The sequence below is a fragment of the Hemicordylus capensis genome, chromosome 6, assembly GCF_027244095.1.
Source record: "Hemicordylus capensis ecotype Gifberg chromosome 6, rHemCap1.1.pri, whole genome shotgun sequence".
NCBI lineage: Eukaryota > Metazoa > Chordata > Lepidosauria > Squamata > Cordylidae > Hemicordylus > Hemicordylus capensis.
Window position 1 is genome coordinate 159,392,430 of NC_069662.1, and position 25,018 is coordinate 159,417,447.

At 42.6% G+C, this 25,018-nt stretch overlaps 1 protein-coding gene across 5 annotated transcripts in view; it reads right to left on the bottom strand.

Annotated features, from left to right (window-relative positions):
* Positions 1 to 25,018, bottom strand: part of NUB1 (negative regulator of ubiquitin like proteins 1) — a 32,326-nt gene that overhangs the window by 6,060 nt on the left and 1,248 nt on the right. For 3 of the 5 annotated variants that reach the window (XM_053265454.1, XM_053265453.1, XM_053265452.1), the window contains exons 2-13: positions 20,629 to 20,746; positions 20,368 to 20,535; positions 17,116 to 17,174; positions 15,557 to 15,627; positions 14,842 to 15,036; positions 13,100 to 13,188; positions 12,892 to 12,998; positions 12,291 to 12,477; positions 10,276 to 10,383; positions 9,894 to 10,046; positions 8,847 to 8,993; positions 774 to 866 (exon numbers count right to left, since the gene is read on the bottom strand). In XM_053265454.1, coding sequence (XP_053121429.1) covers positions 774 to 866; positions 8,847 to 8,993; positions 9,894 to 10,046; positions 10,276 to 10,383; positions 12,291 to 12,477; positions 12,892 to 12,998; positions 13,100 to 13,188; positions 14,842 to 15,036; positions 15,557 to 15,627; positions 17,116 to 17,174; positions 20,368 to 20,535; positions 20,629 to 20,745 — 1,494 coding nt within the window. In that variant the 5' untranslated portion in view covers position 20,746. Of the gene's footprint in view, positions 1 to 773; positions 867 to 8,846; positions 8,994 to 9,893; positions 10,047 to 10,275; positions 10,384 to 12,290; positions 12,478 to 12,891; positions 12,999 to 13,099; positions 13,189 to 14,841; positions 15,037 to 15,556; positions 15,628 to 17,115; positions 17,175 to 20,367; positions 20,536 to 20,628; positions 20,747 to 22,591; positions 22,867 to 25,018 lie in introns of all 5 variants that reach the window. The other 2 variants (XM_053265455.1, XM_053265457.1) reach the window with 1 other exon arrangement.

Below are 25,018 nucleotides of genomic sequence, written 5' to 3' on the forward strand. Positions count from 1 at the left end.
CTAATTTTCCGAGTTTCACCTGTACATGACTCTTCCCACCCCCATTTTATCTTCTCAACAATTCTATGAGGGAGATTAGACAGAGAGAGAGGGACCGACCCAAGTTCAACCAGTAAGCAGGATTTAAAACCTGAGTTGTCCTCCATCTAAACATTACACCACATTTGCTCTCCCACCATGCTAACTCAATTTGCAGGTCAATACACAAATTATGCTTTAATGTACTTGCTTCTACTAGAATGATTGTAAAATACATTATACAAATTGGGGGGGGGGGAGGAGTTACACTGGTATTGGCTCTGTGGATCATGCAGAAGATTAATTTAATCTCTACCCACCATCCTGCTCAGAATATATGTATTTGCTCACAAACCTGCATAAAACAAAATGGATTCCTTGCTTAAAGACCTCATGAAACATTTCAGGTTGAAACTCAAAGTACTGGGCTGCAGGGCACACCAGTGGTCAATTTGACAGGGTGTCTACATTTATTGTAATGCTGGGTCTTTTTTCCTTTTTACATGTGGAGATGCCCCCACAAGTTCTCTTTTAGGTGCAACGTGTGTTCTCCCAACAGGCTTTGGAGAAGGGGTGAGTAGCTAGAGCAAACTAGAAACAAATGAGGTTTGGGGGAAAGAACACACACCGGGCCTGTATCTGCACCAAAATCAGAATGTTGTAATGTTTGCTGAAGACTCCTAGAGTGCCCCCAGACTTAAGGTTAGTGGGTTTTTATTAAACAGAGTAAACATAAGCTTATACTCTGTACTTACTTGATCAATACTTTCCTGGGAAGCTTGAAACTGGTCCCCTGGCACGGGATCATCGTCATCTGGCAGGAGCTGTTGCGGGTTATCAAGCATAATCTGCAGGAGACAGAAACAGCTGTGGGCAAAGTCAACTAATGGACACTTCCCCAGATCACATAGGTTTCCAAGTCTAATGCTCAGAAAAACTATTGGATTGCATATACTATTATTTGCTCAATTGCTCCTCTTCAATGAGGTGCCTCTCATCTAGCCAGGGGTGCCACTGACAGTGCATCAGGACTTTATTATTAATGAATAATAATAATAATAATAATTGGGACTGCACCCAGGGCGCCAATGACCAAAATAATCCCAGTGGTCATTGGCGCCCTGGGTGCAGTCCCAAAAGACCTTGAAGAGCACCTCAACACCATAGGGGCCACAGAAATCACCATCAGCCAATTACAAAAAGCAGCTTTACTGGGAACAGCCTATATTCTGCGATATCTATAACAATTGACAATAAAATTCAGCCATCCCAGGTCCTTGGGAAGGACTCAATGTCTGGATAAAACAAACCAGTCAATAACACCTGTCTGACTGTGTAAACAAGAAATAATAATAATAATAATAATAATAATAATCTTTATATATAATTCTCCTGTGTGCGCCTTGGAATGCTGATTGGCAGGGTGGCGGAGGCGCCTGATTGGCTGAGGCGCACCCAGGAGGCCAGAGGCGGCAGCGGGCCTGGCCGCGGAAGCAAGCGGTGGTGGTGGAGGCAGCACTTGGCCCGGCAGCCTGGGCCTGGCCGCGGAGGCAGCTGGAGACTGGGGCAGAAGGTGGTGGGGAGAAGAGGTGGCCGCAGGCCCCAAAGAGCGTAGAGATGCTCTGTGCGGGGTCGGCTAGTTGTTATTATTATTATTGTTTACACAATCAGACAGGTGTTATTGACTGGTTTGTTTTATCCAGACATTGAGTCCTTCCCAAGGACCTGGGATGGCTGAATTTCATTGTCAATGTTGTTGCTGTTATTATAGATATCGTTGCAGAATATAGGCTGTTCCCAGTAAAGCTGCTTTTTGTAATTGGCTGATGGTGATTTCTGTGGCCCCTATGGTGTTGCGGTGCTCTTCAAGGTCTTTTGGAACTGCACCCAGGGCGCCAATTACCACTGGGATTATTTTGGTCTTTTTCTGCCACAGCCTTTCAATTTCAATTTGTAGATTTTTGTATTTTGTGATTTTTTCCTATTTCTTTTTCTTCTATTTTGCTATCCCCTGATATGGCTATGGATTATTTTAACTTGTTTTTCTTTCTTCTCGACTACAGTTATATCTGGTGTATTATGTGGCAGATGTTTGTCTGTTTATTTATTTATTATTTTACATTTTATATCCCGCTCTTCCTCCAAGGAGCCCAGAGCGGTGTGCTACATACTTAGGTTTCTCCTCACAACAACCCTGTGAAGTAGGTTAGGCTGAGACTTCAACTACTTCCTCACAGATGATTCTGGCATTTGTGATCATCATCATCATCATCATCATAATCTTAGGGCCATGGCTACAATTGCTCACAAGGGCAATTATGCTTCCTGCAGTACGAACTTGGGCAATGATTGCTGGCTCATGTGAAAAGGGACTAATGGAAGGAACCCTACACCCCCTCTTCTTCAGGGGATCTGCCCTTATTGGGCTCACCTCCTTTTTGTTCCTCATCTGAAACAGTGACTAGCCTTAGATGCTTCAAATACACGATGTCACTGTATATTGAGCGTCAAATTGACCAGGGCAACCAAGTTGTGAGTTTCAACCCTGCTAGATATCTAAACTTGATAACTGTACCAAAATATCACAGAGCTTTGAAACAGGCATGATGTAAGCCTTGCAAACAGCAGTCCTGGAAGGGAGATATCAAGAAATCCTCTACAAAGAATGTATTTGTCTCTGCAACTTGGGAGATATTGTAACAACGGCACATGTGCTCTTTTATTCCCAATTTTACTGACATATACAGCATAAATATATAATTCCTTTTATTAGCTGCCATCGAGGCTGCACAGATTCCTTTTATCTCATTTATCTTTTAACTGACCAGAATGACTCAAGATCTTATAATGTGGCTAAGTTCTGTTTAAAAGCCAGTAAAATTCATCAGAAATTCATCAAGAAGCATTTCTAGCTGGTCTGTGTGTTTAACCACTGTATCATACCCTTGTGGGTTTATTTTGCCGGGCTTCTGTTTGTAAACTGTGCTGGTCTGTGACTGTAATAAAGTACTGATTGATTGATGTCCCTGAAAAAGAGAATGTTCACCTGTAACTGACGATCTAGTAGTGATCGATTGTATTCATAAGGAATGGGTTCTGTACCTGTGCAAGGACCTCACGGGTGGATTGACTATCTCCTTTGGCACCCACTCTGTCCTACACGTGTTTCCATTGATTTTGGCAGGTGGGGGTGCCATTTTCTCAGTTTCTTCCAGACCACGATCTTCTGACGACATTGCAAGATCGTCTTGGCAAACCAGATCTTTGACCTTCTGATACCGCTCTATTGGTAAGAATGCTCTTTTTAATTGCATATCTAGAATTGCCCCGATGTAACTTTCTGTGGTTTCAGGTTTGACTTCTTCCAGTTGGATATTGATGCCTAGATCCTGCAGCCACTGTAACACAAAGCAGATCTGCGAAAATAACGATCCTTTGTCCTCCTCTACCAGAAGACAGTCATCTAAATATAGGTACACTACAACACCCTTCGTCCGTAAGTGTGCACACCACTACTGCCATGGCTTTTGTGAACACACGCGGAGCTGTTGATAACCCAAAAGGGAGAACCATATACTGGTACACTGCATTTCGCACTGTAAACCGCACGTATTTATGGTTGTTTTCCTGAAATCCTATATCGAAGTATGCATCTTTTAAGTCTGATGTTGCCGCCCACTCCTCCTTGCACAGGAGAGGCAGTATTCCCTGCAATGTCGTCATTCTGAACTTGCGTGTTCACGCAAACAAATTGAGACCCTGAAGGTCTATGATCCCCCATCTCTCTTTGGGATTTGAAAGTAACAAGTAAATCCAGACATCCTCTCCATCCACTGCACTGGGGCAATCACCCCTTTTTCCAACAGCACTTGCACTTCCTCCAGCAATGTAGGAGTTGCTCTTGTGTATCTTATGCTAGAGAACGGAGGCATATTCTTGAACTCTAAAGCGTAACCAGTACTGATAATATTGAGTACCCACTGGTCTGATGTTATGTGTTGCTATGCTTGGGCATGGCTTGCCAATTTGATTGAATTGCTGGCAGATAAGGAGCAGATGTTACATGCTTTGGCAGACGGTGGTTGTTGTTTTGATTGAGGTGGACGATGGAGCCGATCAAAGTCTGCTTGTTTTGGTCTTTGGCAGGCCTGGTGTTCTGGCCTTTTGCCCACTGGCCAAAACCCTTATTTCTTTGGTTAGGCCAGTATTGATGTCGGAAATCCAATCTTGTTGTCTGTAATTGGCCTGCTGTCTTCCATATGAGCGGTAAAGTGATGGTACATTGGATGCTGAGGTCGTTGCCATAAAAGTATTTGCTGTATATTTTGATTTTTAAATTGACTCCATAGTGGAGTCCGTATTCTCAATGAACAAGCCTTTCCCTTCAAAGGCCAAGTTCTCCACACAGTCATGCATAGGTTCGTGGATTTCAGCCACACATGTAGGTGCATTGCCAATGCTGTTACCATGGCCCGTGTTCAGTCTCAGCAAAATGCTTTAAGGTGCTAAGCTGGTGCCTAGTGATGGCAGTAGTTTTCTTGTACACCTCTGCAAATCTGTCCTGAAATTCCTCTGGGCTCATTGCAGTAGAGTCCTGGAGCAATGCATCCCACAAATGATTGTATCTTGTTAAGCAAGTTGCATAGTTCACAATCCTTATAGCTATACTTGAGGTGGAATAGATCTTCCTTCCCATAACGTCCATCTTCCTTCCCATAACGTCCATCTAAGTGGCGGCCCGACTTAGATGTGGACACACAATCGACGACTAATGAGTTCTGCACCGGGTACTGCAAGAGGTAAGTGTTGTTCTCTTCTTGTATTTTGTACAAGCCTTATAGGCATTTAGACGTTGGCATGGAGGTCTGTAGCACCTCCCACGCAGACTGCACTGCCTTACTAATCACAGACAGCACTGGGAGTTCCACTGGATGTGTTGTCTTAGAGGCTGCCATCACTGTTGTAGACAGGGTCCTCCAAGTCAGCTTCCGGTTGTTTTAAGTCCAGGCCCAGTGCCTCCACCATCTCCCTGATCTGGGCATGATAGGCCTTTAGTTCTTCAGAGGGCGAAGTAGATGTCTTTGGTGGCACATCCAATGGCGGATCTGGGTCTGAAGGGTGGCTTGCCCCATCTGAATTGAGTTCTGTGTATTCAGAATAATAATAATCTCCATTGCGCTCTACTGGAGGTGCGATTGGAGGTGCTTTCCTCCCTTTCTTCTTTTTTGGCACTGATGGACACATAGGCGTTTCTTTAGGCAGCAACACTGACCCCTCCGGAGTCTTTGGAGGAGGCTGTACAGGAGCAGGAGGCTACTCTGGCCACACTGGGTGATATGTCACCACATCTGCAGTCTGGCAAGAGGTGGACAGTCGCAATACTGACAGGAGCTGTAGAGTATGGCATATATCCTGCAACAGTTCTTGGCTGTTGCAAACTTACAGTAGCCACTGACCGTGGCTGCTGCAATGTATATTTGGAATTCTGCATATTCGTTGGGCAACACATTAGTCGGTGCATGGCAGAAACCACAGGAATGCGTGATCTGTCTGTGACCCTGTTGGCCAAGAATGCCCTGCTGCAAAAGCCCTGAGAGCCCACATACTGCGTTGGTGACTTCCATACTAATGAAGTAAGCATTGGTGTCATAGATGGCGCTGATGAATGAAAGAGTATCCCTAAGACCTCGACACCAATAGGTCTGGAACGTGTAAAGGCAACATCAGAAGCACTGGCATCATAGACGCAGTCATAGTAATGCACACTGATGACATCAATGGTGTTTTTGGCACTGATACAAGGATCTTGGTCGATGTTGAGACCACTGCTTAAAAAACCCTGGAAAGCTGACCCCGAGGGGGTGCTGTTCGAAGAATCTAGCACAGCTGGTAGAGTTGTGACTGTGTTCAGATTAAAGGAGACATCTTCATCCTGAGGATGCTCTGTTATAATCTGCAGAATCCAAAATCCATATCCATAGGCTGCTGCTGTAAGGAGGGGATTTTGCAGATTATTTGACAGGGACTGCGCCTGAACTGGGGTTAATTGCAGAGCTCATGTGGTTAGAGGCGCTTGAATCAGTGTGTGCAGCAAGCCTTTCAACATGGTCGATGTTGCCAATGGTTTCGAAGGAGCAGTCGATTCCGATATTGACATCATGTCTATAATATCAAGATCAGCTTCAGTCAAGCTCGAGGTTGGTGTTGTGGTAGACTTTGATGGCAAAGTTCCTGACACCAACCTAGTGGGTCGCTCCATCAATACTGATGGAGTCACTGCTGATGTTGAAGGTGGGCAATAAGCTTGTAGTGCCCATGGAGAAGGCATACTGCTCTTAGTTTCGGACTTAGTACGATGCTTTTTTCTCGGAGGGGAATCCGCCTCCTCATCTGAGGAGTTCCTCCTCTTCTTGTGCTTATGTCTATGCACCGACTTTGAGATCGGCTCTGTGTCTCCTGCAGGCATTTTAGACTGCATTTGAGCAGTTCCTTGCACGCTTGGTGTTAACTCTGGCATCAAGTTCAATTTCAACCCCAATGTCAAGGGGTAATTTGGTCTCGGCATCGTAGGACGAAGTGCGTCATCATAAAGCACTGCTCGGAGTCACAGCACCCGGTTTTTAAATGTTTGCTTGGAAAAAGTGCATCATATTTTGCAAGCTGCCGGGTTGTGCTGTTCCCCTAAGCACAGCAAACAAGTATCATGATGGTCAGTCAATGGTAGTTTAGCCTGGCAGTCCAGACAAAGTTTGAGTGTTTTCTTGGCTTCCATTGCCCTTAAGGGCGCACACCAAGGCAGTAGACTCGAAGTGATTTTAGAAATTTCCGATAATCCAAAACCAGTCTGTATTCCGTAAGACGAGTCAAATGCAGTCTATAGTCAAATAGCAACACCACAACCAATATCTTCCTTTTTTTCCTTTTAGCCAATTGAATCTAGTTGTACTGAGGAGCCAAAAACGAGGTGTTGATGCTATGGCAATCAAAAAGAAACTGAGAAAATGGCACCCCCAACTGCTGAAATCAACAGAAGCATGGAGCACGTGCAGGGCACAGTGGGCACCATAAGGAGCTAGTCAATCTACCTGCAAGGTCCCTGCGCAGGCGCAGAACCCATTCCTTATGAGTGCAACGGATCACAATCCAGATCCAACATTTTCTTTCAGTTCCATTCATATCCAAACACCCACAGAAAAGGAGGAAAAAACTATGCCAGGACAATGACTCAATCCCACATCTGTTAGACAGGAGTTCAATTGCCCCTGAATGATCTTTCTCATTCAGTTGAGACTAGCCTGTGGGGCAGCTTATGAATTATCTCGGACATTTAACTCTGTGAAGGAAAGAGGTCTAGACCTTTTGGGTTTCTGTAAATAAGCCCCTGTATTGTATCATGTGTTAATATTTCCAAACCTCTTCTTGTAAATAAGCCCTGATAAATGAATTGTGTTATATTATAATCATAAAAACTCTGCAGTATTGTAAATCGGATTTCTGTGCTTGCAAATCCCTGTGCATGAAGGATGGCAGGGTCAAAAGTTCATTCTACAATCACAAATGCCACATTTCCCAAATTTGCAATTGATGCATTTGAATGTAACCAAATAGTGGCAAATTCTCCCATACGAACCTGCCTAGCCATTAAGGTAATCTTCAGAAAGGATGCAGCAGCTACCTCTTCTTTTCAGGTAAGGTGGGCGGGTATCAGACACAGCTTTCTCTGTTGTGGCCCCTTGCTTATGGAATGCCACCCCCAGGGATGTTTATTAGGCATCTTGATTTCTTTAAGACATCTAATTGAAACTACCCTAGATATCAAAGCCTTTTGGGCGCTGTTTTCAATAACTTTTTTTATTATATCTGCTATAAATGATTGCTTTGGGGTTCAAAAGTTTCTACTTTTGAATCTTTACTTGATGTTGTATGGATTGTAAGCTACTTTGGGCATTTTGTTTTTAATGGAAGATGACGTATGCATTTTAAAAATGAACTCTGACCAGGACCAAAAGAATTACCTTAGATACACCCAAGCTGGGCCTTGGGCTTGCTGAGTTGATTCCCGTGCACCCCCTCCCGCTGCCATGCCACGAACTGCTTCTGAAGTGCCCTGAATTTCAAAAGCAACCTGACATGGAGCATTGATTTCTTGTGTTTGAGAAATAAGCTCATGGCACATGCGGGCATGTGAACTAGCATGTGGTTCTTTGGATCCTAGCCACTGATTTCAGGGGCAAAGCATTTTTGCTCATTTTGGACAAAGTTAGTTTTCTTCACCTGAAATCAGCCAGAAGAGTCTCAGTTGTATGATTTGTGCTTGCTAGTTAAAATTAGAGGGGTAGGGGTTTCCCCACATTTCTTTCAAGTCTATATCAAATTTTGCTGTTCACTAGAACTGGATGAAGTTCGCAGTAAAAGTCTTTTAACTCATGTCCAATTCTCATCTGAAACTCCTTCAATCAAATGCACAAACTTTCAGTGGAGGTGTCAGAACTAGACATTTCTCTAGCCCTAAGCACATCAGAGATAAGTCCCTCTGAATTCAATGAGATTTATTTCCTAGAAATGATGTGTTTATGATTGCAGCCTACAAGAGTCTTTTTTGGCAACAGAAAACAATAGGAGTGTGAACAATTTCGAGGGTGCCTTTTCATTTCACTTTGGCCAGCTGGAAGTGCCTTTCTAGGTGACGACCCTCCAAAACTGTTACTCACACTAATTTCTCGCTCAGTGAACTTAGGGCTGAAATCCACAGTCTTCTAGGTCCAGCTATGGGAAGATTTACTATGCAAAACTCAACACACAGCAGTTTGGAAAACAATATAGTACACCTTAACGGCAAGCTCAAGATCTCCTTTTGCCTGGTGAAGAGATTCTCTAGCTGCTCGCTCTGAATAGCCCATGCTCTTCAAGGAGTTTATGTCTTCTAATCGCTTTCTCCTTCTAGCTTTCTCCTCTCTCCTTATTTGAGCTTTTTCCTACAGGGTAGAATAATTTAAAAAGTGATTGACTAGATAATAATGCTGCATGTACCGTTCCAAGATGGATCTCATGGTGCACTGACAGATTTATTCTTGGTTTCTTCTATGCATTTCTGCCCTCATTACAATTTATTTCAGCTGAAAACATACACTTTGTTAGGTCTTTACAAAGGACTTCACTGAAACAGCAATCCTCAAACCAACTACTGTGGAGGAACCTCAATCTCCACAGGATGGCTCTGAAGTAAGTGATGTATGGAATGTGTGTTAAGACAACGATCTAAAAGATACACCAGACCCAGATTTTTGACAAAAGTCTCTCTCTCCAAGGGTGCTCCCAGAATTCGAGACTGCTTTTCAAACTTGTAGGTTCAGAAACATTTGGGGGATTTAGCGCAAATAAGTAGTAACAAACTGTATGTGCTAGACCATTTTTGCCCTTAGAAATGCAACTGCCTGGCTACTGTACAACATCTTTAAAATTAAATTGTTAATTTTAGTACATATTTGTCAACCAACAACACTAATTTTAAACACCATCATAGATACATGTATTCCATTTGCATTGAATTCTGCAACATGACCACTTCATTTTTGCTCCAATTTCAATTTTGCTTCCCCTTGCAATTTCAAATCATCTGTAGAAGTTCCCCTTAATTAACTTTGTATTTTAAAAAGTGTGTCCTTCATGCTGTGGGACTAATGCAACTCTTGGGGAAAAAAATAGGTTCTTTTTTTTGTTTTGGCTCATGCAGCAATTAATATATCAGAGACTATCTCCATAAAACTGATGTCTAAAGAGGTTGGTGACATTCTGCTTCTCCTTGCATCCTATAACTAGTTGTGCCAATATGGAATCCTCTTATGGCCCTGCAAGGTATCTTCCTGGCACCATACCTCTCTCCTGTTTGAAATATGACTGGCAGCGTGGTCCACATTCCCATCACAAGCACGGAGACCCAGGCGAGCTTCTTGAGCGGAGAATCCCAGAAGCAACAAGCTACTGACTTTTTCAGGATCTATACACAGCTCTTGAAACAAACCATGTGCCTGTGTAGAGACAGAAGGGAAAAGGGAAGTAAACCTTCACTAAAGGAAGAGAAGGAAAAGTGAAGACACCAATATACTATGGCTAGCTGGGGGGGCAGAGAGCATTGTGCAGCTGGATCCTAAGCTTGTGCCAATGTATCAAATGGAACTAACTCACAGGTAAGTGTGTATACAGGCTTGCAGTCATAGGGAGGGATTCTAAGGTTCGACACTACATGCAAAAACCTACCTTCTGAAGATATTCAGCAGCCTCCTTTTCTCTGCCATTGTGATAATGGCTTATTCCTTGAAGCAAATACAGCCTTAAAAATAAAGCCTTCTCTCTTCCAGAACTTCCCTAGAGAAAAATGAAGTATTTACAAATGAGGAAATTTTCAAGGAAAGGCTAACTGAAACGCAACTTATGGGCCTTTATTTAATTACTGAAAGTCACAGGTGGAGTTTACAAAATGTGTGTGCAAAGCAGAGCCCTAGATCCAAAACAATTTAAAAAAAGATTTGCATATGAAATATCACACAAAATGGCTTTGCTTTAATCTTCAGAAACTTTGCAAAGTCCAAAACAAATTCACCTGGATTCTCTATGCTGAGAAGAGTCCACTGAAATGAGACCCAGTTACAGAACTGGCCTGGATGTTGTTATATGATTTAACCAATAACAGAAAGCAAGAGACTGGGAACCTGAAACCAGATACATGGCCAGTAATCCAACATGCAATCCAATCAATAAAAAGTTATGAGAACTGCTCAAGGATCACACACTGGCAACATTTTTGGTTTGAATCATCCCGTTTATGTGGGTTTTGCTTCACTATAGAGGCCAACCCCTTAAATGGCTCTGAGAGGGGGGAAATGAGCCACAGAGCTGAGGTTGCTTTGTTAACTTTGCTTAGCGATCTGTGGAAAGAGTTCCCTCCAGATCGTGTGGCCAGAGATTCACTGCACTTCTTTCCCACACTCCTGTTAACTCAGGATCCCTCCAGGGGCATGATATACTCTTGGACACCCTTCATGGCAATGAATGGCAGCTGTGAAGAAGCACCATGGTGCTTGGGAAGCTCAATTTCACCCCAGGGGCCATCTCAATTTCTACTGCTAATGCTGGTGTATTTAGGCTAATATTTAGAAGCACCTCCCGATAGGATTACATGGAGATTAGATTGCACTCCTTTTGTTAGTATTAATTGGAATAGTAGGGCTGAATGTCTGTGCTGTAGTGGAGGATTATTCTTTTCCTTGTCATGCAAATTCAAGATTCCAGCCTCATGGGAGAGGCAGCTGGAGTTTATGAAAAGAGCTGTAGAGTGTGTGGCCATTTTCACAGCAGCAGCAGAATTGCAGAAAGTAGCTATTTGATATTATTCACACAGCTGTCTCGGGAGACTATCTAGTTTAGCCTATGCTTACCTATATTTATTACTTTAAAGTGGCACACGTGTCTCAATGGTCACACCACTTTATGCACAGGTATATGCAACCACTGGTAAGAGGTCTCCGGGATATGTATAGGTTGTACACTCAGCGTATATTAGTATTAGCTAGGTCTGCTGCACTTCACAATGGCTCATGTGAATTGAGAACATTACCATTGTTCAACATGAATTGAGGCTGTGTCCTAGAACACAACTGATGTCTCCTCCCACCCCAGGGGAAGATCAGTAGTGTGCACACAGAAGCTGGTCTGCCATTACTGGTCTTCTCATCAAGGACCCTGCTAAGCTTCTCAGGAAGCCCAAGGTCCCGCAAGACATAGTTTGAAAATCATTCATATGCAGGATGATGTAAGAGCAATACTGTGATGTAAAATGCACTCCTGAAAAGGATGCCCTCCAGTGGCATAATTTATTAGGAAAATAATGAACTAAACTGAATTTCCTTCCAGTTTTTCCAGAGTTTGAGAGCTATTTTTCATGTTACTTTGACAAATTTGATTCCTGGAGTTGTAGCTGTGTTGGAAGATGTGCAAAAATGTAACACGAGAAGACTAATACACATCTTGAAGATGCTTAACGGGGGAGCTTACAGAAAGAGTTCTGGAATCTATACCTCTTTTGTAAGCTCTTCTGAAGTTACACATTATAGTTCTCAAGAGCTTATCACTTCCTTGTGAAAGCAAGAAGCGGTCGTAAATAACAAGGACAATCAGGTCCATAACAGTTTAGGTTTCCAAAATCCGAGGAGGCATAAATGGCAAGGTCAGCTAATTCCAAGAAGACTGTCTCTCACCACCCCACTTTAGCCTACTTTTATAGTGACCAGTCTTTCGTGGTTCTCTCCGTAACACCTTCCGAAGCAATCATGGGCAGCAAGGAGCTTTTTCTCAGCATCATCTAGGCAATCCAGCTGCCCCAGGCGGAAGTAGCACCAGACTATGTCCAGCTGCAGCACTGCATAATTATCAACTGTGTTCAGGAGCTCTGAACCACATTCACTGAAAAGCAACAGGAAAATAGTTGAGAATTCGCACCCCCTAGTTATTCAGCTACTGACATTTATACAATTTATGACAATTTATACACACATAAAGTGTGCACTGCAGCACGGTACTCACTATTTCCCTTAAATGTCAGATATGTGATGGTAGCAGAGTGGATAAGTGAATGAGCTGTGGAACCAGGAAGTTCCTGGTTCAATTCTTGCCTCTGCCATCAACACACAAGGAAGGCTTAGGCCAGCTATGCTCTTGGCCTCAGTTTGCAATATGGGGATAAAACTGACCTACCTTACCAGACTGTTGAAGGATTACTGAAATAATGTTATGCAAAGTTCCTGAAACATTCTGAAGTGCTAGTTATAATAATATCAAAAGTTCAGAAAAAATGGCAGATTTTTTTTTTTTTTTTACCAGAAGTGTTTATCTGCATCCAACAGGAAAGGCAAAGCCATTGCATATTCTTTTTTCTTCAACAATGCCCTGCCCTTCTCATGATGCCCCATAGCTAACAAAAGAGCCTGCAGAGTGAGAAAAAGAAGCATTTTACTATTGTTAATCCTCAGTATGGGTGCATCTGAACAAAGCATAAAGGAATGGCTTCCCTACAGCTTACACTCACCTTTTTGGCTTGTGGAGGAATCCTGATTGTTCTTCCAGTTTGGTTTGCGATGTCCAGGTAAGGTGTTGAATCTGGATCCAAAGAATCATCTGCAACAGAAGATAGACAGAAAACCACTGTTTGCATCTGTGACTGTTAATTCCAGGCATTAGCTCTGGATCCTTTTAAATTCAAATAAAGTTTGTGCGTGATATCAGAGAGAGAACTATTACCACCTGAATTACCAATTATTACTGTTTGAGGGAAACTCTTCATGGGAACGAGGAAGACTGGGAAAGAGGTTTGGATTTCTTTTGGACAGAGTTGTATATTATGAAAAACTAGTTCAGGAGCCACACAATAGCTACTAGTTAGATGCTACATGGCCTCTTTCTTGGGGTAACTGACTGCTGCTACTTCTACCACTACTACCGCAAAAGGTCCTGTGCATGCAGACAAGCACCCCAGCGAAGTAGATCACTGCACTCCTAATTTTATAGATGAAGACAGAGATAGTAACTTCACTGACACTACTCAGTGATTCTTCTTAACCCAGACTCCAAAACTAGTCCTCTGTCCCCTGAATTACACTTGCTTTCAAGAACTCGTGTCCTCTCCAGTTCTCATGGCTGAACTTGGTCAGTGAATTGTACAAATTCATACATTTGTGGGAAAAGTACACAACATACTGCTCTAATATCAACAGGTCTCTCCTCAAGTAAGTGGTTCAAGGAGGATAAGATGTTGGCAGTTTTTATAAGAGGTACCTGTTGAGCAGTTTTGCACCTGTCTCTCTTGGATACCCTCATATAAAAGAGATCAAAGATACAGGCATACAAGTCTGCCAGGAAGGAAGTTTGAGGACACTCACAACCCACCACACTGGCAGGTGCTTAGCTGGGATATTACAGCTGCACATGTGCACATCCAGCTGCATGGCACCCTAGTCTAGCTCCATGATCAATGAAACAGCAGGCTAAGATGGAATCAAAGCATATATAAATGGCTCAAACTTTCTTTGTGGTTGGTGCCAAAACAACGCTCTGGGCCAAAGAGACAAGTCACTGATCAGTTTAAAATAAAGCTCTGGATGTAAATGTGAATTTGTTCAGCACATACACATTGTTCCATTTCAAACTAACCCTCTTCATTATTTTACTGGTGCTTTTCTGTACTGATGATCAAGGTTCACCCTTACCTGGCAACTTGGGTAAATACAAACACACAACATTTGTAGAGGAGTGGACCATTTTGAAAGTGCCCTCACCAGCTTCAATATCTTTCTTCTTCTGGAACTTGAGCAGTGGTGGGGGAGATCTACAAGTCTGCAGCATGCTTCTATTTACACACGGAAACATGGGCTAGAGGGAGCTGACTGGCTGGTATCACTGATGTCACTAACACACTCTCCCCAACCCAGTCCCTGAAGCCATTTTGCGATTGTTTCTAAAGTATCTGTGTTCTTCTTAAAAATAAGGTGAGGGATAAGCAGATAAAGGAGTAAAATACATGTCAATCATCTGAAGCATGAAAAGGGTGAGTGATGGCTGAATCAGTGTTCAACTTGTTGGTGTGTGTTTGTCATGGAAAATGTGTGTTCACACCCTGTGTGAAAACCTGACTCTCACTGCTCTTCAAATACTGTCTCTGTCTTTACCTAGGCCTAAAAAGAGAGCAACAGTATCCTTACTGCTTTGCTTTCTTCTTCCTTAGTTGGCATTTTCATTCATACAATATTTGTATTTTAAGCAAGATTGCTTTACCTCTTTCTGCAAGTATTTCTAAGCCTTTTTTTGTTCTTTGCATCCTTTTAGTCATTTCTTTTTTCTTTGCAGCCTCTTCCTCATGTTGCATTTCCTCTTCTCTGACTTTTCTTCTAGTTTCCTCTTCGCTCAGTTTTAGCTCAAGCACCATGACCTTGATATTGTGCATTATGCCTTGTTCTTCTAATGTTTTTCCTGTAAAATGGAGGAAGATCAAATAAGTGGGAGAAGTATGCAAATTAAAAAGAATTAAAAATATAGGCCAGTTTTCTACTGTGGCACTAGTGGATGCCAGAGTTAATGCACACAATTTTCTTCTTCTTGCCCTCCTCCCTGCAGGCTCCAGAACTGCCTGAAAAGCTGAAAAGATGAGAGTCAAGGAGCCCTTGACAACGGCATGGGATGTGGCATAGGTGTGAGGAGGGAGACACGGGAAGATGCTTTCAACTAGTAGAGCTTCCATTAGTGAAAGGTTTCTCTGCATGATTTCCTCCATTCCCCTTGGCCATCTGCGTTGCATCCCATGCCATGGCTGAGGGTCCCTCAACATTAGCTTTTTGGCTACAGGGAGGACGGGAAGAAGAGAATTGCTTGCTCAAACTCTATTTCCCGCTAGTGCTACTGTAGATTTTAGTCATGGATTTCTAACAGTCACATTCCTAACTACAGCTGTATACCTATTCAGCTAATGCATTAAAACATAGTTGATGCATACCCAGGTCAAGTTGCTTCTTATTTATAATTATTTTGATGCAATTTTCTTCAAATCCATATGTTTGTGCTATCCTGTGAAGCAAAACAATAGAATATCTATTAAAGGTTATTGAGCTGTACAAAGGCATTTTTGAAAGAAATTCTAACTTATATTTCAGAATAATTTTTACAAGGTTTTCTTTTTCTTTATCACCTATCCTCAAGACAAAGCTCAGGTCACAGGAAAATCACTATTCTAGAAGCTGGGTGCAGAGGGCAAAGATTCTTTTTCATATATTATATATGCATTACAGAGGCAACTGGTTAGATCAAGATCTTCACTATTTTTCAAGAGGGGGTCACAGTGGCAAAAACCCCACAAGGCCTTTCTCTGCGAGAGCCCTTTCCTTCCGTGCGGTCCTCTGCGAGTGCTGCACCTGGAGTGTGTGGGGTTTTGAGAGAGAGCGCCAGCCCTGGCAAGCCCCAGCGCCATCTTAGGAGGTGTGCATGGATGGGGCTCAAGAGGGCTCCGTTTCCCTTAAAGGAGTCCCACCAGAGCTGGGGGAAGTGAAGCACTGTGCAGTGGATATGGGCGCCTTCACATGGTGTTGCGGGGCTGGGTGGAGTATCTCATTTGGGTTGAAGTCAGATATTGACTTTGGTTGACTTCCACCTAGAGCCTTTGGAGTCAGGAAGTATATAAATAAAATGAAATAAAAAATAAATAAATAAGTGCTGCCTAGGCCTAACAATTAGTAAGGCACACTTCAGGTCAATGGGAGATACCACTGGCTCCTGGGCCTTGCAACGAAAGACAATGCATTAGAGAGTTCCTTATAATCAATACTGAAATCCCATGCATGCATACTTGGGAGGTAAACCCCAATGAGTCCACCAGGATGTACTTTGGAATAGCTATGACTAGATTCCTTATAAGTGTTTACAATATATTGTACAATAGATGCTATGTTAAATCTAATAACTTTACTAGGTTGAATTTCCGACAACAAACATAAGAACAGCCCTGCTGGATCAGGCCCAAGGCCTATCTAGTCCAGCATCCTGTTTCGCACAGTGGCACACCAGATGCTGCTGGAAGCCACAGGCAGGAGTTGAGGGCATGCCCTCTCTCCTGCTGTTACTCCTCTGCAACTGGTACTCAGAGGCATCCTGCCTTTCAGGTGGCCCACAGCCCTCTGACTACTAGCTGTTGATGGACCTCTCCTCCATGGAGTTATCCAAACCCTTCTTAAAGCCATCCAGGTTGTTGGCTGTCACCACATCCTGTGGCAGAGAATTCCACAAGTGGATCACGCGTTGTGTGAAAAAGTACTTCCGTTTGTTGGTCCTAGATTTCCTGGCAATCAATTTCATGGGATGACCCCTGGTTCTAGTGTTATGTGAGAGGGAGAAGAATTTCTTTCTATCCACTTTCTCCACACCATCTCTCCACACTACCTCTATCCACTTTCTCCACACCAAACACTGCTGACCCAGAAGACATGCTATAACAAGAACACTATAAAGTGCTGGACAAAGCAAATTAAGAAAATTTCAAAATGACAGAAGGTTGTTTCTTACTGAGATCTGAGCTCCTTGCCCGTGATAACCAATTTTGTCTCGAGGACCTGTTTTCTTGCCTATAAAAACAGACACACAAATATTGAGTTATGGCAAATTGCAACTTATTTAATGATGCTTATGGAATTCTCTCTATCTGAAACTCTCCCCAGATGTTGCAATTCCACATTATCAGATTTTGTTTATAGAGAGCCACTAATGCCTTAGGAAACGGTGGTTTTCTCGAAAAATGTCTACAATTGCTATAGCTTTCATTTCCTTCCATTCATTCTCATCTCCCCCCACCCCAATCTATCTTACAAGTCCACAGGCGCACTTGTGCACACTGATAACACAGAGCAAAACTGAACTGCGATAGGCTTGTGCATGCTGTGCTTGTGCTTCATCAAGGTACATGAATATTCATGCATATCTGTAAAGTAGAATGGGAGAGAGACAAAAATAAATGAAAGGAAATGAAAGCTGTGGCAAACCATACATATGCCATACATATACCAGTTCTAGAATGAACAGAAGTTATCCATGCTAAATCAGAAGGAAAGTAGAACAGAATGTGGGAACAAGTGAATTCATTGAACAATAATGGTTCTCTGTTGCTCCAGAGGCCTGGACCAGAACCATTGAAATGAAACTACAAGGAAGCAGATTTAGACTAGGCATTAGGAGAGATTTGGGCCACAGCTCAGTGACAGAGCATCTGCTTTGCATGCAGAAGGTCCCAGGTTCAATCCCTGGCAGCATCTCCAGGTAGGGCTGCCAAAGACCCCAGCCTCAAACCTAGAAGAGCCTCTGCCAGTCAGTGTAGACAATACTGAGCTAGATGGACCAGTGGTTTGACTCCGTATTAGGTAGCTTCCTATATTCCCAACTGGAAGAGCTGTTAGGACAATGGAAAAGTCTGCCTTGTGCAGTGGTGGGTTCTCATTTGCTAGAGGTTTTCAAAGAGCCGAAGCAGTCATGTGAAAGGAATCTGGCAGCAGATTCCCACTCTGAGCAGGGGATGGGATGAAAAGGCCTTTAAGGTTCAAATTCTAAAATCCAATGGCAATGCCTTACTGTTTCTGTTGTAAAGTTTTTGCTGCTGTATTGTTGCCCTCTATGAAAAGGCTATATTTTATTGTTTAAAATGTTTGTAACGTAAGCTCCTTCAGGAAACTTTATAAGGGAGGCGGGGTATACATTTTAAAATAAATAATCTTGATATTGGTGCCACTAAATTGCAAGATGGAAGCTGTGTTAACTTCAGAGCAGCAAGAAAGTACTCCTTCAAATAAATTTAACTGCATTGATTTCAGAACTATCCAACAGCCTGATCGTATGCTGCATTGCAACCCTACAGATACCAAATTTTGCATAAATAATCCTGCTACTGAAATTTGCTGAATGGGCCACTTTTTACACCAGAGTATGCTTGGCAAAAATTTAATTTATGGGGGGGGGGGTTTGGAAGAAATTCTGAATATAATCATATAATTGTTGCTGCTTTCAACAGATTTTTAAACCTCAATAATCAGATCAACAATTCCAAAATGACATAATGCCCAAGAAATTCTTGGATTCTGGGAGTTATAGTCAACAACATCTGGGAATCCCTGTTAGAGAGAATACTGTTTTCTACACACACACACCCCTGCCCCAGCAATTGGTATACAGTTTAGATAGTCAGTGTCCCCACTTCTCAGCAGGCATTATGGGAAGATTTAAAGATTGGTGTGAGAGGCACACGCTGCTCCATCCACTCTCACCTCTTGCACTACTTCTTTAAACCTCTCTGTGCATCAGCTTAGAAACAGGGAAAGTGGCTAAACTTTATACCTTCTCAGCTGACAAGCAGAGAGGTCTGAAATTCAAATAGCCACTCTCAGGTGACACACAGGGAGATTTAAAGTTTTAATCGCCACTCTCCTCATGCAGGCTGCTCCATCCATTCTCACCACGAGAGTGGATTGTTTAGCTAAGGAACCTAACCACATTTTCTGGGTTAGGTCAAGCACTCCAATATCGCGGTTTCTACAAACATTATCCCATGATATTAGAGCACCTCCTGGATTTCATTTCTTAAACTTTCCTAGCAGTGTAACCTATGCAAAATGACTTTGCTTCGTCAATGACAGGCCTCACCTACTCTCTTTCTCGCTCTGTGAAAAACCTTTTTTCCTAACCTCTGCTACTTTCTCTTCCATATATTTTCCTACAATTAAGAGGACTTATTGTTCTGCAGTGCTTTAAACCACCCATCTTTTAGGATTTCACAAAAAAGGAGAATGGGGCAAGTCAGACCCTAATTAAGAAGAATAGGGAAAACATGAAACATTGCATGCCCAAGATATAGGAATCTAATTGATCCAAACATGGGAAAACTCACATTTAACACAAAAGCTACTTTGTGTTGATGTACCAATTAAGAAAAGGAGGTGTTACCTAGGAACAAATGCACTAGTATGGTGTTGGGAGTATTTAAGTTTTATCTAAAACAATTTCATACATTTTAAATGAAACTGAAATGACGTTCTGTTGCACTTCATTGGTTTTATTCTAAATGTTGCCTTAATTGGGGTCTATTTGACCCCCAGTATCAGAAGAGCAATGTACTTTTTACAAACATAAGAGGGTAAACAGGATATACAATACTTTAAGGCTATTTACATGACCAACTCACCTTCCTTGCAGAAGATCAAGCACATGCTGCTGGAAGCGTGACTCATGCTCTCAGACAATCTGTGCTGCTCCAAGCAGTGTGAATCTCTGGAGGCCAGGACGATGCATCCCAGCCTACGGATATCCCACAATACACTGCAAGTTGAGCACAGTGCATTAGGGGATACCCCCATGAGATGGGCACTCTAGGTGTCCATCTCTGTGTATGCTCGGGCTGCACACATGAAAAAGCCACGGTGCATACACATGACCCCAGTGCCAGGGCTAAAAGTCAGGCTACCTGCGAAGGCACCGCTGGGATTGGGATCGATTCTGGCAGTGCACACAGGCAGCCAAACCCAGGCTAGGCTGCCCATATGCAAAGCCTTACAGTCTTTCCCAATTCAGAATTCATTAGAGGTGAACATAAAGGAGAGAAGTTAGCCCCGCTTTACCCCAATGAAGTCTTGCCCACATCTTCTTTCACATAAGCAAATTAAAGACACTCTTCAGCTAAGTTGCCTGTTCGTTCTGAACACGTACAATATTTTAATACCCACAGCCATTTCCACACCTTTAATACATGCTTCCATAGTTAACTAAACAATTGCTTACTTTACCGATCCTGGGAGGCAAGGCTACTTCAAATGTTGCAACTCCGGTTGTCTTAAAAGCTTCATTTCCTGTTCCCCGCTGGACTGCTTTATAACGTATTTCTTCGAGAAGGGCCTCTATTTCATTGTCAGCATAATTTAATCTTGCTGCATACTGCAATGCGAGATCCTAGGACAGTAAAAACACATTTGTTAAGAACCTGAAAGCAGTAAATATGCATGAAATGAAAAAGTCATGGTGCAGCAGCCATGGCATACTTACTTTCAGCTCTTCACCAGCCTCTTTGTTGCTGTTTGTGTATGGCAGTTTCCACAGCTGAATCTTGTCTTCTCGCAAATAGTTCTTCAACTTTGCGGAAAGATACTTCTTCTGTGCCATCCTTATGCAGAAAACACAATTAAAATATTTACTCCCGAGTATGCCAATGGATATTGTAATCTTGTTCTTCACTCAGTCATAATGCATGTACTGTGGTACTCTTTTGGATCCCTAGAGGAATATGACTAGCATGGCACCACTTTACACTCCCTTTGAGACCAATGCAACTGGAGCGTGGGGTAACAATGCCTAACAAAGCAATGAAACTGCACTGATTGTAAAGCTCCTGTTGATACTGATAACAATAACAGCTCCCCCATCTCTGGCTGCTTTCAAGAAAAGGAGCCAGCATGGTGTAGTGGCTAGAGTCCCGGACTAGGACCGGGGAGACCTGAGTTCAAATCCCCATTCAGCCATGAAACTAGCTGGGTGACTCTGGGCCAGTCACTCTCTCTCAGCCTAACCTACTTCATAGGGTTGTTGTTGTGAGGAGAAACCTAAGCATGTAGTACACTGCTCTGGGCTCCTTGGAGGAAGAGCGGGATATAAAATGTAAAAAAAAATAAAAAAATAAGAAAGCTCTTATGGTCCATCTGTTGTTTTTTTCAGGTCCCTGCCCTGATGTGCTCACAATCTAGAAATAGACACAAAGGAGACAGAGGAATGAGAGCGAAGGGCAGGCAGGGGAACAGGGAAGAACATGCCCGGAGTCTGGTTACATTCAGATTTGTGGAAGTTTGGGAGCTGGATAATAGCAGCAGCTTTGGAAGGGTGGATGCTTCATTAGTCTTTTGGAAGACTAGTGTTGCCTCACTGGGTTTATGCCTACCACACCAAGTTATATATGCAATGCATAAATAAAAGGAGGGCAGAATCACATATACTACCCTGAGGGAGCTGGACAAAAATGATGATGTTTTTATAATATATGCAAATTAATCACACATTTCCCATTCTCTCTTCTGTCAAGGGGGCTGACCCCACAAAGTTGCCCTCTTATTGCTCCTGGGGAGCATGGTATGTGTGACTTTGTCCAAGCATTGTTTTGCTTGTTCTTACAACAATATTAAAATCATGATGGCTATATTTCTGGTACCAATAACGTATCTGTTCCAGACTGCTAGCAATGTAAACTTTAGATCAAAACAAAAATGAAATGGAAGTCATAAAGAACATGATAAAAGTAAGCAAACAAAAAAAAATGTTAAGCTGAACCTCAGTAACAAGCAGCCAATAAATTTGGAACAGATGTTTGTTAATGATTTATCATGTTTTTATTTGCTCATATAACTGTTCTCTTTCTTGTAAACCAATTCTTTATAAGAAGCCATTGGCAGGTTAAAATCATATGCTGGCAATCACTGAAAGAACCCATTGTATGTGCTTGTAATGTGCATTCATAGAGATGAATGCTGGCTGGCTCAAACACGGCTTAATGCTTTTACCTAGGATAACAATATCTTTCACTATAAAAACCATCTCAACCATCCAGTCAAACTAACATCTTAGCAGGATATTATGTGCTTGGCTTTGCAGTCTAGAAGCTCTAGCTAAACTGCGGTTGGTACATACTGTAAGTTGCCAACTGACCAAGAAAACACAGACCAGGTCTGCTCTGCTCTTGCAACTATAACAGCATTTTGATTAGCAGTAATCAGCAGGAGAAACTTTTCACAGAATGGAGAAAAAGCCCTATCACCTGCTAGTGTCTGCAGATCTAGCTGCTGCTAAAGGCTTGGCTATGGCGGGGGAGGGGCACGCGCGCTGATTTGTTGGCATGAAGATGAGCTAAATACATGTTTCAAAGGCTACAATCTTTACATTACTTTCCTGGCAAAATCTACACCTCCAGAGTAAATGGTCTAAGGTCCACAGCTGTCCTTTTTCTTTGCCATCCCCACTATACCTTCCACATATTAGTATCTGCCATTGATCCCAGTGTAGCCAGAGCTGCTGCCAGATTTTAGAGAAGTAGCCAAAAATTCCTGCCAGTATTTCGGTATTTTTGGATTTGTGATGCAAGTAGGAAGCCAGAGAAAAGCAACTCCTGGTTCCTTCAGAGACTTTCTCTTTCAGTCAACATATGGATAAGCAGAAGGTCAGTGGCTTAGTTTTGATTCCTTCCACCCATCCAGCCAAATCTGTGCTCTTCTTTGCTGGGCAATGCCATTTCTATATGAGCTGGAACAGGGAAACAGAAAACAGAGCCCAGTATGACAAGAAGAGACTCACAAAGAACAGGAAAACAAAGGAGAATAACTGAGAACACTGTGCAAAGGAAATCTATATAAGCTCTTAAACATTCAAAACTGCTAAAAGATCTGGCAAAGATCTTAAAATGTTGCCATCTGCTGCTTGGGACCAGGCAATAAAACAAATTCATTAGTTTTGCTTTTATTATAGTATCGGTTCATATGCGTACACACTGGCACACTGCCACAGACACTGCAAGCAAAGAGAAACCAAAAGAAAATATTTCTGTTTATTTTGTAGAGCTCCTGATTTCCCAGAAACAATCCCAGACTTGAGAAAATTAAAAATAGTTACTTTCATTAAAAAAAAAAAATTATACCAAGCTGTATCTTGAAAGGTCTACTGAAGAAATATTGTGAAACATACATTTCTCAGCTTCTAATCCAAAACCTCTGCTCCTCCCCAGATGTGTGTTTCTCTCTTAAGAGCTTTTAACATTTGGTCCTAAGAGTGCTTTTAAAAATGGAGTGACAGGAAGAAATTCAACCAGCAAGGTTCCCCTCACTGCATTTGGTGATACTGAAGAAGGCAGCACCCGTTGACCTTTGACTGTTCATACAGCTGATTAAAGAAAACTACCACAAAAAGTGTTACCAGTGGCAACATTTCTTGATCTTGCTGAGTTTAGGAACAGACTATAATTTTTCATTCACCTAAAACCGTAGGCTAAAAACTACTCTGATGGTGCAGGGTTAGAGTTGTTTTCTGGTTTCTGTGTTGTCTTGGTTTCCAAGCCCTTTACCAAAAGCCTGATGCTACAAGCAGCCCTTTTCCTGGAATGAAGATAAATGGTATAGAAAGCTTTGTCTGTGTAATTTCTGAAAACCAGGGTGCCATTAAAAAAAAAAAAAAGACAGAAGCAGGACCAGGAAAACAGAAACAATCAGACAAACCAAGGCAGCAAGATGGCAATTTTGTTTAGTGTTTACTCTATCATCTTTTAGGTACCAAGTAGGAATGACTCAATTTTCTCAATCTTAAAACAATTTTTAACAAGTTGGATGTAACAGGTTTACATTGTTTTAATCTTGTTTGTAAGCTACCTTGGAGGCTATGAAAGACAGGAGATATAGATTCGGTTACACTGATAAGGTCTAGTGGTTACTACTAGATTAGTATGTGGTTAGTGCTTTATGAAGAAGATGGGAAAGAGGACAGAGGAGCACAGCTTCAACTGAACAAGGGGAGGAAGAGACAAATGTCCCTGTGCCCCGGGGGCGGGGGGGCAGCCAACTGGGCGACAGCTTACTCTTTGCCCTCTCCCTTGCACTTCTCTGAAGAAGGAAGCAGGGGCCCATCTTAACTTTTTGTCCCAGGGCCCACTCCAGCCCTGCTATGTGTCTGGACAGCCAAAGCAATTCAAGGCCTACTCAACCTTCCTGCTTCCCCCAGTGTCTCTGGGCCAGCACTCTGAGCTTCCTCCAGTACGAAAAAGGGAGCCAGTGAAGAACAAGTTAAAGTTTTCTGGTTTTATTGTTGTTTTTGCCCAAACTGCTGCTCTTTATTACCTCACCTTTTAAGAAAATCTTATTGATATCTTTAGCTGCCTTGAGGTGTCAACAAAAAGTCGTGCTATAAAATAAAGAAGCAACACTGCTGGAGTGCTGACTTCCAGGGGGTTAGCTGTAGTTGTGTAAGTCTGTTGCAGCAAAAAACAGCAAAGAGGCTGTTTGTGGCACCTGAAAAGACTAAGGAAGACATTTGGTGCAGCAGAAACTTTTGAGATCTAGAACTCACTTCGTCAGATGCATGAAGTGTCAGTTGGCTTGCTAGGCGAGTACAATAAGAGTGTATCTATCTCTATATTAGGGTTGCCAACCATCCCACATTGCACAGGATGCCCCTATTTCCTGCGGGGGAATGCTCAAGTCCCCATTCAGGACTCAATTTCTCCTGCTTTTTGACTTTTACTTTTTAATAAACAACGTTTAAAGCTGCCACAGTGTGGCAACTGCGAAGCGAGATGGTGGTGAGAGCTCCGCCTGCCTCCCAAACGATGACAGGTGAGATCAGGATGGGCGCACTAGACTGGAGGCAGGCGGGAGAGAAGGAGGCAAAAGAGCTCCTCACCCAGACCCAC